General features: G+C 30.0%; 1 protein-coding gene across 1 annotated transcript; it reads right to left on the bottom strand.

Moving 5' to 3' along the window:
- Nucleotides 1–632: 632 nt before the first annotated feature.
- Nucleotides 633–12,573, bottom strand: LOC135924563 (leukocyte receptor cluster member 1-like). Its single transcript, XM_065459631.1, has 9 exons — nt 12,500–12,573; nt 12,347–12,446; nt 12,170–12,298; nt 9,414–9,534; nt 8,350–8,422; nt 7,340–7,466; nt 3,937–4,116; nt 2,449–2,611; nt 633–827 (listed from the first exon to the last, which is right to left on the bottom strand). Exons 1-9 carry the CDS (start codon nt 12,520–12,522, stop codon nt 721–723), a joined length of 1,023 nt encoding a protein of 340 aa, XP_065315703.1. The 5' UTR covers nt 12,523–12,573; the 3' UTR covers nt 633–720.
- Nucleotides 12,574–13,837: the final 1,264 nt, after the last annotated feature.

Here is a 13,837-nt window from a genome sequence, read left to right as displayed (position 1 = left end):
TAACAGAAAGGAGGATGCAGGGCTCTGAAATAACTTGTGGTACATTATTTTACAAATTCGTTCCTTTCATATTATCTCTATGCATCATGCTGGAAAATCAAATATCGGGGTAAATTTTCTTTTTAAGTTTTGCGGATCGAGTTTGGTCAAAAAAAAATATATTTTTCGGTTCGGGATGAAAAAATTGTTTCCTTATGGGTATCTAATTTATATAACTTGTAGCTAAGATATAGTAACTTAATGCAAATAAAAAATTGTAGCTATACCCGAGCTCCAGATTTTCTATGGTAGCCCCTAGCTTGTAGCAATAGAGAAATCATATATTTTCTAAGGCAGTTTTAGCTTGTAGCGCTATGCTGCAGATTTCCTACAATAGCAAGGTTCTAAGGTAACCCTAGCTTTGCTATACCGAATCTGCAAACTGGTAACTCTGCAGCCATAACAATTTTCTAAGGTATTTATTAACTTTTAACTCTAGCGAGCCTACCGATTTATTAAGGTAGATCTAGCTTGAGGCTTATAGAATGATTTTTTTTTAAAGATAGGTTGCAGACGCTCATCCATGGGTATTAAAACAAAACGATATTTAGAATGTATATGAGACAATCTCAGTTTATGCGGAATATGGACATCAGGAGTAACCAATTTTATTATATATATATATACATTATTATAATAAATAAATAATTAAATACAAAAATATATTCAATATTATATCAATTATTTATATTTCTTGCGTCTATTTGATATTAAATCGGGATTAAATTGGGAATTATAGTAGGTATCCTCGTTTGCACGCCGATCGTTTGATATCGCTAAAACAGTTTCTATAATTTTAAAAAACAATACACATTATAATATTATATGATTCGTGGGTGTCATTTTATTTAGTATCCTAGATATCTTATGTTTAAATTGTTGAGAAAATGTTTCTTTTAAAAAACATTTTTATATTCGTAAAACGAATAAACTTAAATTTATTTAAAAACATATTTAAAGTGTTGTAAAACCACCTAACTTTGGCCAGCTCTAAAACTTTTTAATCCAAAAATAGTCTCTATCATTAAGTTGAGGCTAAACTTAGACGTTTAAGTCAACTTTTTTAGGGGATAATCTTGACGACGCCATATTGGAGTTGGTTCATCAAAGTTAGGTGATTAAACATCACCACATATTTAGGTAACCTCAATTTTTATTTTTAAAACAACTAGATAATCGTTTATATTTTTCTCCTCCACACATTATTATTTATTCTGATTCCTCCAAAAAGCAATTAGTCAGTAAAATAACAACGAATTGAAACGTTTCTTTTAATAAACAAACAAACAAAAATAGAAAAAAATAATTATTAATTTACTAAAATGATGGATCAGGACAACGAAAAAAAAATGAGGTATCCGTATTTTAGCGTTGTTAAGCGGCTCGTTTTCGAGGCGATTATTTAAAAACGGCGAACTCAATATTTTAGCCAGAAAAAAAATCGCCTAAACCTCGAGATTTGGATAATATATGTCTTGAACCTTCGTACCTTCTATGAACAAAATCTTCGGGCTTACGTAACATTTTTCTGGGTGAAATAGTGAGTTAGCCGTTTTTAAAAATCGGCTCAACACCGGTAAAATAAATTTTTATTGGGGAAAAGGGCTAGAAAAAAACCCCCCATCTCGTATAATTCGTTTCAATAATTCAATATTTCTCTATAATCGGATGACTATCCGATTCCGAGAATCGTGCCTCTATAAGTGCAAGGCCATAGTTAAAGCTAGAGATCTAAAAAGCCCGGCACGATACCATGCTCGGGTAACGTCTGACAATTATTTATTTGAGCAGGGCAAAAATTATTAACGGGCTGGGCAATTTTTTTTCGTAATTCTGTTAATCTTATAAATTATAGACCCCTCCCCAATATTATAGATAGTTGTTTATTTTGGTGTTCAACAACGTGTATTTAGATCTTGTATTCAAAATGAAAATGGGCTGGGCCACCTTAGTAAAAAAAATTGAAAGTAGGTTGGGCCAGGAAAAAAATAAATTCCCACCAGGCCGGGCCGGAAAAATCAGAGCGATCTAATGTTTGGGAAATTGAGCGTTTGGTAGTCATTACTATAGTTGGGTAATTACTATATTTTTAGCCGTTTACGCAAATTTAGCTGAAAACTAGCACTTTTGCATCTGGGCTTTTCTTAAAAAGGTAGCGCCTCAAATTTGGAAGAAACTGATTATATTAAGACGCCTCAATGTTAACGTATTTTTTCCGTCAGGGGCCTGAAGATTTAGCCATTACCCAAAATTTACAAAATGATTAAAACTATACCGAATAATTTTAAGTACATTATATATACATATGCGTCCTATTGCTATGAGATTACCGCTGTGGTACGACTTTACCCTATTTATTACACAGCCATCTTTTCTAAAAATAAATATATTTATAAAAAAATAAATAACCAGCTTGAAGTTCAACACGATCACGATTCGACCCAGACATTTTAGTCATGGTGTGAGCCTTGATATAATTTTCGGCCTTAAGACGCTCATCCATTTCCCGTTTAAGTCTTTCGCGTCTGAGCTTGTCCATATCTAAAGAAGATGTTTCGTCTGATTTGTTTTTCTTTCGTGTAAAAAAAAATATATTATTTGATTTAGTATAGAACCGGAAGTAATTGTTTGCTTCCTTCCGGTTTTGAATATACATTTTTATAAAGGCAGTAATTTCCTAAAATTTTAAAAATGGGCGTTCTGGTTCTACTTTCAAAAAAGATTATGGGTTTTATTTCCGGTTCTGATAAAAAAAATTGACAATTTTCCCCGGGTTCTTGTTCCGTTCCGAGAGTTCAAGATTCTGGTTCCAATCTCTGATTATACCGGCCTGGCCCGTATTTTTGTACATCAAACCCTACCCGTGATAATTATTTATGAATGAAAACTACATAAATTTGCTTAATAATTAACTATAAAACAACCTTTCCAAAATTTTGACCCAGCCAGTATAAATATTTTGCACAACTTACCTGGTCCAACCCAAAGATTTGCCTGGCCTAGTCCATAAATACAATTTATCATGATAATAACATTGAAAAGTCCGCTCAAATATTAGGTAGCAGGTTTCAAAAAAAAATTGTATATTTTTAGAAGAATTAAGTGTGATCCGGTATAGCCAGAGCATTTAGTGGAATACCTTTTTTATTATTAGAAAAATTTCGCGGGATATCGTTTAATGGTGGGAAAAAAATTGAAAAGTAGCTTTATAATGTCTCCGATTATAAATTTGTGATTTCTTATTTTATTTGAATTTATAAAAAAAAAATTACTTTGTAACGATAAGGTAACTAATATAATGATATGGAAAATTAGACCGGATTATTTTCCTCCTTAATGGTTAGGTATCCTAATGTGATACTCTTTAAATAGAGGAGATGAGCAAAGTTCAGCCAGAAAATTTTTTTAAAAAAATTATAAAGCCTGGGCCACTTGCGCGAAAATTCTTAACGGGCCTAAACGGTCTAGGTCGGGTGCATATCTCTAATTCCTTACGCTAAAAATTACAAAAATTTCCATGATTTGTAAATAAAAAAACTCATAATCTGATAACAGAAATGCAAATTTTAATTATTTAAATATAATCACAAGTTTTAATTAAACTTTCATAATAAGCAATATTTGGGATATTTTTTTAAGGTTGGCACAATTTACCGCTTTAAAATCCTATTCTTTAACGGTTAACATTGCCGTGTGGACCGCTTGTGAATGGTAACTAAAAAGGAGGTCCCTAAAAAGATATTCCACAAACCCCTGACGTGATACTGAATATCCATGAGGAAATTTGGATTAAGATTGTTAAATAAATTACTTTCCTTAGTTTTTTTCCTTCCTTCCCCTTTTAATTCTCATGTTGCAATATTAGTTTTTTTAAATATGTAGGTTTGTATCAAATACCTTTCGCAAACTTGTGCATGATTGGTCGGAACTACTAGATTCAGATATACTGCGCGAATCTCGATGCTTCCTTGAAGATTTTTTCATCAATTCTTTCGTCGATTTCCGCTTGTGTCCTTTTTTATGTTTGTGTGATTTTTTCGGTGTTGTGTCAAGGATTTCATTAATTAGGATTCCTGCCTAATAAAAAAAAAATTATAAAAAAAATTATTAAAAAACAAAGGATTCAACTATGGACCTAACTCAAAAAGGTAAAAATGCAAACATTGTGAAGTCAATGTTGACAGGGTCCAGACTTTGCTTCCACTGCCGATTTCGCCGACCGTTTCCCATGATACCAAGACCTTATTTTGCGAGGCGTTAAATTGGCGAGTATCACCTCTATTGAACCAAGAGCCTATTTAGAACTGACGAGCCCTCAATACCTTAGTTAAGAGGGGGGGGCAGCTTATGGTTTGGGGCTTTATTTGCATTATTCTAAATGCTCCATCCAACAGTAGCATCGATGTTCTCGCTTGCTGAATCTCAGAAAATAAGTAAATATAATTCTTTCCACCCCCATCTTACAACATTCTAACCCATCACTAGATCCCCTCAAAGCTGAAACGGATCCCCAAAAAGACCGATCAACACAAATATTCGCTCTTCTTATGATAAAAGGCCGAATAAGCTCTCATGCCCCCCTCCCATATTACCTTCTTCTCTTCTCTAGATTATCTTCTTATTACTTTCTTGAATATCTTCTTCCATTCTTTTTTTTCTATCCTTTAATCATAGTTTTACATTTAACTATTTTTATTTTTACGAAAAAAAAATGGCACTACGTTCCTCCTTCGTTATATTATGACATATTCAATATATTCACCTAAATAATGAAAGAATTGCATTTGCATTTTAAATCGCCGGTTGAGTATTATAGTGTTCTATCCTTCGATTAGATAAATAATTTCTTAAGTTTCCATATTAACCAAAAGGTAAAATAAAAATATATTAGAATAATCGTTTTTTTTATAATCTTATGTTTCCTTGTAATCTCCAGAGTGATTCAATCAACGCGCCGCTTTTTCTCAATACCGAAAGCTAACGCTCTCCTTTAAGGAGAGAATAGCTAAATAGCGCGCTATTCCGCTATGGTCTACATTGGGCGGGTGACGGATTTTATTGATGTACCTATTTCAACATTTATGTGTGCATTTGAACTTAGATAATTGTTATAAGGGATGACGTATCGATTATCGAAAGGGCTTATCTCCTTACTTATCTCTAAGTTGACAAAATGGATATCCATTCGCATCGTGTTGAGTGAAAATCTTTCGGAAGTTTTTTTGTACGTGAACCATTTTCCATGCATGGTGAGTGAGGATTCAAAATACCACAGGGTCCATGTATCACAAAGCGAGTTACAACAATATTATATAATCGGGGTTCGACATTTTTATCTGGGATTTTAGCTCGAGCATAATTAATTATCCATACACTCAGCTGTTTCGATTTTATTATTTTCGCGTAATATAATGAGCAGATGAGCATGAAGTAATCCTCTCATTTGAAACTCTATGGTATAAAAGATTTTTTTTAAATGATATCGTGTAATAATTCAGATAATTTTAAATGAAAAACTCTGGCTAATAAATCAGGCCTATCTGAAGGATTCTGGCCTTTATAAAGACTTTCTTTAATTTCCCTCCAATTGGGATTGCCTGTAAATGTTTTAAATAAATCCGGTTTACCTAACCTAGAAACGATTGTCATAACGTCGTGATATCGTTCACGCATGTTTCTATGAGACTCCTAAAAAAAAGAAGGCAGAAATATGATCCATAGGCCCTGAATAATCCTCTACACGTAATTTTGATTGGTTTCATTTTATATAATTCAAATTATTAGCTTCGACTAGGAGATAGGAATCAACAACATATTGATGAAATAATCGCCCAGCATAAAGAATATGATTTAAAATATCAGCACGAACTTGGTATTTTAAATTGTAACTTAGTTATATTTGATCTTGTTCCCTTGTTAAATGGCTAATTAAATTTCATATCATATGTCATCCATGATGGATTCATGATAAAATTTACCATCAAACTTCGCATTTATATCCTCCTAATGGCGTTTCCCCAAAATATGCACAATTATATGTTCTTGAAACATCTCAGGGATAATCGTTCACTTTTAAAAGAAAATTCAGCCTGTGACATTCATTTATTAAGAAAACTTGATATTTTAATTCGTCAAATCCGTATGCTATTAGCTTTAAAACAATAGATGAGGTTAAGAAGGTCTTTAGAAACCCGTTCAATATCAAAGGTAAATATGATTCTTCGCCGTGATCGCACCAATGATCGAAGAAGATTTAATATTCCTACTATTGATGAAGTAGCAATGATTTTTAATAACAATGATGGAGAAACCACCTTTTCAACGTGGTGTTAAAGTTTATCCACGAAATGATTACTCAAATTTTAGTTATCTAAAGATCCTATGGGTGTATCCTTTACTATTTCCTTATGGCGATCATTGTTGGCATACTGATATGAAATTTAATGGGCCATTTAACAATCTCCAAGTCGAAGCTAATAATTTGAATTATATAAAATTAAACCAATCAAAATTAGGTGTAGAGGATTATTCAGGGCATTTCAAAAGTATAAGATAATACTAATTTACCTATAGGAAGAGCCGTTGTTTTGCCTTTTTCTTTCAAAGGGCCAGATAGAAACATGCATGAACGATATAATGACGCTATGGCAATCGTTTCTGAGTTTGGTAAGGCGGATTTATTTATAGCATTTACATGCAATCCCAATTGGAAGGAAATTTTAAAAAAATCTTTATAAAAGCCAGAACTCTGCAGATAGACCTGATTTATTAGCCAGAGTTTTTCATTTAAAATTATTAGAATTATTACACGATATTATTAAAAAAAATACTTATTTGGCAAATGTTCGGCATACGTTTATACGACAGAGTTTCAAACGAGAGGATTACCTCATGCTTATCTGCTAATTATATTACGCGAAAATAATAAAATCGAAACAGCTGAGTGTATGGATACTCATCGTGGCGCAACGTCTGACGACTAATGGGAGTCTAAAAGGTTCCCTGTGGTCTGGGTCTAGAATAGGACACCGCTTCCTCGACGGGGTGTAAAAACCACCTAAAGGGGTTGATGTCAGGAAGAGCATCCGATTGTAAAAACCTTGCTACAAAATTTCCCAATGATTAAATCGAGGGAAAACTGGCCAACCAGGGTAAATCTGGAAATCGCCATTAAAGAAGAAGATTATCAGAATTGAAACCTACTGCGCATTTCGGGAAAAAAACGCGTTGAGCTATCGCCTTATCCGTATATTATCATAACTTCTTTGATTAAAAACATAATACATAATATAATATTTACGTTATTGTCAGTAGATATTGTAGAATTGTTATTGAGGTAATCCAGCGTTTTTTGTTTGAGTTCTTTCTGCCGATCCTCTTCGAGCTTCTTCATCTTGGCAGCGGCAAATATATCCTCTATTTCTTGACTAGCATTTCATTTTTATTTTTTAAATTTTATATCAATTCCAATTCGAGAATGGCGTGGCCCAAACAGCCCTTTAAGATTTTTTTTATGATGGTTTTTATGATCAAGCTCTTTACACAAGTAAATTGGTTACATTACATCCATAAAAAAAAATGTCAAGTCCTGATATGCTTTAGAAGGGGGGGGGGGGGGTCATATAGGTCTGTAATATAAATATTTCTCCTTCCCTATCAAATCAGACCTAAAACTAAAGCCAAATATTGGACCTCTTTAACCGTTTTAAAATCTAAAAAACCGGAAATAGATCCAGTTTTTTTAAAAAAATATTAAGAATCGGAGGAGGGAGGGATTCCAACTTGTTTCCACTTTTTCAATCCAAGTATCCTTTATTTTTAAGATCTGTACCATATCCTAAATTTTACTTTTAGAAGTAGGGATTTGAATTTCTTTTATTGGACTGTTTAAAAAAAAGGTAAAAGAATTAGACAAAAGTGGATTCAGGATCTTTCTATTGTCCGATAAAAAAATCTAGGTCACCCTGCGCATTCACAGCTGACTCGAATTAGGGGCGAAGCATTAAAAAAAATGCAGTGTATTTTGTATAATTTGCCGGGAATTTGCGCTAACTATGAACGAGCGGGGTTAAGGTTCGAATCCAACCTAGTCCGAGCAAATGTCTCTTCCAACACGAGCAATGTAAAATCCATTTGGATCAGTTGACGTAGGAGTAGGATTCTCTTACAAACGAGTTATTTGTATCGTTGTTAAAAACGAATTGGGGTCAATTTTCTAAAAAGGGTCCAATTAAGATTTTAGCCAAAATAATATTCGCTCAAGGAATATATAAATCCTTTTCATTTTAAAATATAAAAGTGAATATAAACTTTTCTCTCGAGAAATCCTTGTTGGCACTTTTCTCCTTATCTTGTTTGGACTTTAAATACCAAGGAACGCATTCTGTTTTCATAAGTTATTTTTCAATATATAGATTAATTGTATCATAATTTCAATGCACAACAATCATTTTGCCTAATAGGTGAACCTTCGAATAAAGAAAAAATTTTAATCCGATGATTTATGACAATTCCTTTTCTGGGAAAATATGTGTTCAGGAAATTTAAAGATTTCTAAAAAATAATTTCATTTAGAGATGATTATTCTATATCCATAAGTAAAAGGTGGTCTCTCACTTTGGGTAAAGAAAAGTAAAGATTAGAGATAAAATTATATGACTGACCTAAGCATAATTAGTTAACTTTAAGAATTGCTTCCTTTCTTTCTTGCTTGCATATAAAATATTATAGTTATTCCATCAAATAATTAATACTCATCTTTCTAAGACCACCAATTTTTGTTTCGCTGTCCTTAATAGAAACGTGAAACTCTTTTCGGGTTTTATTTTAATAGAGCAGAGTAGTGTTGTTAAAAAGCGAGATTAAGATCTTAGCCAAAATAATTAATGTGTAAGCCTCGGAAGTATGGCAGATAGATGTATAAATAAATAAAGAGAGAAAGAGAGAAAGAAAGAAAGAAAGAAAGAAAGAAAGAAAGAAAGAAAGAAAGAAAGAAAGAAAGAAAGAAAGAAAGAAAGAAAGAAAGAAAGAAAGAAAGAAAGAAAAAAAAGCCATCTATTAGCAAAATCTCCAGGCTTGCATATTAATATTTTAAATAGACCCAAATTGGGCTTTTTAACAACACTAGAGCAGAGTTTTAATTTAGGGGTTAAAAAATCAATTAATTCGGCTTCGTTTTAAAAAACAATATTTTGAACCCGGTTTGGTTATAAGTGAATCCGAAAAATAGGGAAATATTCGAGTAAAGGTTTAAAAAATAGATTCAGAGTTCCGAGTTTGGGTTTGATTCGAAGCCTAGATTCTTATTTTATTCATTCTATTCTATTCTTTCTTTCTTTTTTTATTTTCTTTCTGCAAATTTATTTATTTTTAACTTTGAGAGTCGACCGCACTTTGGCCCAAATAATTAAGTATTCCCATCTTCTTTTCCCAATTCTCTATTTCTTCCTTTTTTTCCGCTTCTTTTTCAGCGTTTTCGAAATTTTCGATCTTATCCTATACGGAAAAAAAGAAAGAAGGAATGAATAAATCAAATTAATAAATAATTGTTATATATGGAAGATGTCCCAAAAAGTAGACTGTTAAAAAAAAATATGTCGATTCCAAAATCAAAAGATACGAATAATGCACAAGGATTCACCCAATAACCAGATGTTTCGGTTTTGACAATTAATAATGCTCTAATTTATCTTAAATCTTGAACAAGAGTCTATTAGTAGTTTTATTTTCTATCACTTCTAATAAATAAACCTGTACACCGCCCGTAAATCCGACACCGCTGGTGATTGAGCCGCTAAAAAGCGTCAAGCAAATCAGCCACAGTGTTTGATTGGACCGCTAAAGTGTCGGCTCTAATCACACCGTCGTAATATATTTATTTTATTAGTATTAAATAATACATTCAAATGTTTATTCGAATATATATATATTAATATTATATGATATTTGATATATATATTAAATAGTTTTTGAGTTATTAGAATAATATTAAAATAGATGCTATCAAATTAAAAATGTACAAACAACATATATATTTTTGAGATATACAATATATTTTATTTTGTTTTAAAAATGAGCTATTTAGAAATAATATACTTTAAAATATATAAAAAATTATCGTATTTTATTTTAATTGTATTCTAATATATAAACATATTATAAGAGAAATGCTATATAAAAACATAGTTATATTTTTTTAAATAATTTTAAAAACACCTTTATAATTTACTTATTGATTATGACTGCAGCTTGCAATACATTTTTTTGGAATTTCTTCTTAATAGTAGATTCATATAAGAAGTAGCAGTGAATATCAATATGACGTTTATAATCATATTAAGGAAATATTTTCTAAGTACAATTGATATAAAATTAGTTTTATTCAAATTATTGTGCCTTAAGCTTAAAGAAATAGGATCTTAAATTATTCAGCTCTGAATGGGACTTTGAGAAAGAACTTTGAAATTTTCTTAATACCTTCAAGAACACCATTTTGTTTTCCTCCATTCAAAAAGATATATACCATAAACATATCCTCATTATTTCAGAGTGAAATTAATAATAATTTGAAGAAAATGATAGTTCTGCTCTACATTACATATACACCCACCTATGTGCAATAATATTTCTTAGGCATAATATGTAGATTTTCAATAAATCAATCTTCAGATATTAATTAAAAATAAATAAAATAGTGTGTTTTTAAAAAAATTATATATCTCTTTGTTAATTATTTTTTATATTTAGGTATTATGAGGAGCACTTTTAGACCCTCACTTTCACACTTTCACTTGATAAACATAATGAATGGATATTCTAAAGAAAAAAAGGTGAATTCAGTACTCTGCAAACTTGCTGCATCTCTCCTTGCTTGCATAATCTACCAGATTGTGCCACCAATATGATTTCTATTTTATGCTATTCATAAATTTTTGTTGGAGATCTTTAAGTCCACTTATTATGCTTTTTGGCTATATGCAATTTTTGTATAAATATTTTTGGGTTTTCACATTTTTATATAATTAAAATGCTTTTTTTCTAAAAATTTTGAATAATTGTTAATTAAAATGTTATTAACTTTTACTAATTTTCCTTTTAAATTCTTCCTTATGATATATTGTGTGCATTTTTGAGGAGAGGGGTGGGGAGTGTGTAGGGGGAAAATATTACCTTAAAATATTTATTTACAATTGGCAAATTTGTGATGAGGGAGGGGCTTTCCCCCTATTGGTTATACATCTGCATTAAATAAATAAATTTAGTAAAAAAAATAGCCTAAAATATATTAGGTGCCATCACATCACTACAAATGATTATGACAGTGTGAAGTAAGGGACATGTCTGCACCAGTTAATCATTTTAAAGAAGAAGCTCCCACCAATAAAACTGTTGGTGCACAGGTCTATCAATAGTTATTCAAATGTTAAAAAGAAAAAATAAGAACTTCCAAGACCTACAGTTTTAGCTAGAAGAATATGTCCTCTATAAAAAATCCAAGTGAACATGCTCATTGGACTCATTTTAACTCAAAAAGGATTATTTCAAAATTGCTAAATTTCTAATAATATTATCATTAAATATGAAATAGTAAATTTTGTTAAGAAAAGAATGTTTCCACAATCTATGTGTAAAATTTCTTTTAATAAGATAAAAAATCCATTATCAGGGTTGGCTTAAATACATTATATACAAAGATATAATTTTTAAAGCTTAACAAAATATCAGACATATTTTGCCCATCATTGCTATAAACCAGAGTTTAAAAAAAAATGTTCAATAAAAGATTACTTACACATGAAAATTACTAAAGATTTACTTATAAAAGATTTCGCATTTTAAGGTAAATTTTTTATTCAAACTCTGTTATAAACAATGAATGGGCTCAAATAATTAACTCAAATTTTCTACATTCAGATAGTACATTATTAATGAATCATAAAAAAAGGTTATCTAAATATATATTAGGATAATATTATAGCTTGTTGTGTTAATATGCATGCAAATATTTTAAAAATAAAAGTTGTGAATAAAAATTAATGAATAACAAAAGAAATTAGAAAGAATAAAATATTAAAAAATAGATAAATCTCATTTTATTTAAAGATTATTTGTAAATATTTTAAAAAATTACTCCTTTTTCAATATTTGCAAAAAAATTGATATGAGAATCTGAGGAATGAGCTGTATTCATTTCATCTACAATAAATCCTTGCTTTTTCATTAGCTTTTGCCTTAATATATTAAGTCTCGCTTCACTTTTCTATAAAAGAATTATTTTTTTAATTAATATTATAATAAAAGATTTTACATATTGTGTTTGCTTATGTTGTTTTTTCATGTCATCCTCCAATGCTTCCGCCTCATCTTTTCTAACACGAGCAATATTATGCTTTCTTCTAACATGCCAGCTAATTTTATATAATATCACAATATAATATTCAAATTAAATTATTTAAGGAACCTTTTCGTTGATAACAGATTCATTTTTATTTATGTATGAATGATTAGAAGCTAATATATTAGCATATTTTGTTCATGCTAAACCTTGACCTGCCAACACAAGCTCTAAGATGGAATGAATATAAATGGTGAAATGAATAACAAAAATTATAAATTATAAATTTTTGATTTCTTTCTTTAAAATAAAATAATAATATTTTTTAAAATACAACATATATAATAAATTAGTTTTCTGAATCATAAAATAAATAAATCAATAATTGAATAATTATTAGAGATAAAGTTTTATTTGTGTTTTTTATAAATTGGGAAAGTGAAAAATTGTTCTTAAATGGGGGGCTTTTAATTTTGCTGATAAAATTTTAATGATAAATATGAGCAACGCATATTTTAAAAAAAATTAATATTCTGCATATCCCGTGCATATATATAATCATTGTAAACAATAGAATATTAGTTTAAGCATTTATCTGCCTAATCTTTTATTTAAAAAAAAGGATATTATGTTGGTACAAGATGCGATGCCATTTCCGACTGAAATTAGTGATCGATTTACGAGGCAGTCTTGCACCTCGCAAAATCTTAGTAAAGCCTAAGATAGCATGAGCTTTAATAAGTTGTCTTCACTGAAGACGGCAATTGGAATTTTTAGAATAATCCTATATATATGGTTTCATTTAACCTATTATATATGAGAAGAGATCCAATATATCAATATAACACATTTATATTGATTTTTAATTAATCTTGATCCGTTTATAAAATATTTATTTGATTACAATATTTATTTTTTATCATTACAGATGTATTTGCCAATGCAGATATATCGAGTAAAAACCTAAATTTTAACTGTAAATACTCTTTCAATGAATATTCGCTCGGTGTTCATTATCCATATCGATTATTTCTTGCATATAAGATTGGAGCAACATATATATCTTTTTTTAGAATGTTTAAAAGAGCTCCTATTTGAAAATTAATAAAATCCGCATCTATCTTATTTCTATTTTTGTTTCTCAGCCCCTGATTGTTTCCCATCTTTTTAAACTCTTTATAACTTATGAAATAAATGTTTATATGGCACGTTCGATCAGTTCACTATAAAAACATCTTTTTATTGATCTAGTTTGACATTTTTTAAGGGTCTAAAATTAATATATATTAAATTAAACATCTATAATAGTCAAGCTTAATTAAAATAACTCAATTTAGAAGAAGATAATTTAAAGTATACCCACCCATAAAGTTTATTTTTTATCTTAAAGGAAAACTAATCATAAAATTTAAAGAGCGCCTTCTAGGCGATTTTAAAAACCAGATATTTAAAATTTATAAAATA

This window comes from Gordionus sp. m RMFG-2023, chromosome 2 (assembly GCF_954871325.1).
Source record: "Gordionus sp. m RMFG-2023 chromosome 2, tfGorSpeb1-WG-v2, whole genome shotgun sequence".
In the NCBI taxonomy this organism is placed as follows: Eukaryota; Metazoa; Nematomorpha; class Gordioida; order Chordodea; family Parachordodidae; genus Gordionus; species Gordionus sp. m RMFG-2023.
Note: the sequence above shows the minus strand (reverse complement) of the source record. Positions and strands in the feature narration are given on the sequence as shown.

Bases quoted from the DNA above. Each gene is read 5' to 3' on its own strand.
- LOC135924563 (XM_065459631.1), bottom strand. From the start codon at position 12,522: ATGAATCTGTTATCAACGAAAAG. The intron at 12,447-12,499 runs GTTCCTTAAATA...ATATAAAATTAG, and splicing joins AATCTGTTATCAACGAAAAG to CTGGCATGTTAGAAGAAAGC. The intron at 2,612-3,936 runs GTATTTGATACA...TTTACACGAAAG, and splicing joins CATGCACAAGTTTGCGAAAG to AAAAACAAATCAGACGAAAC.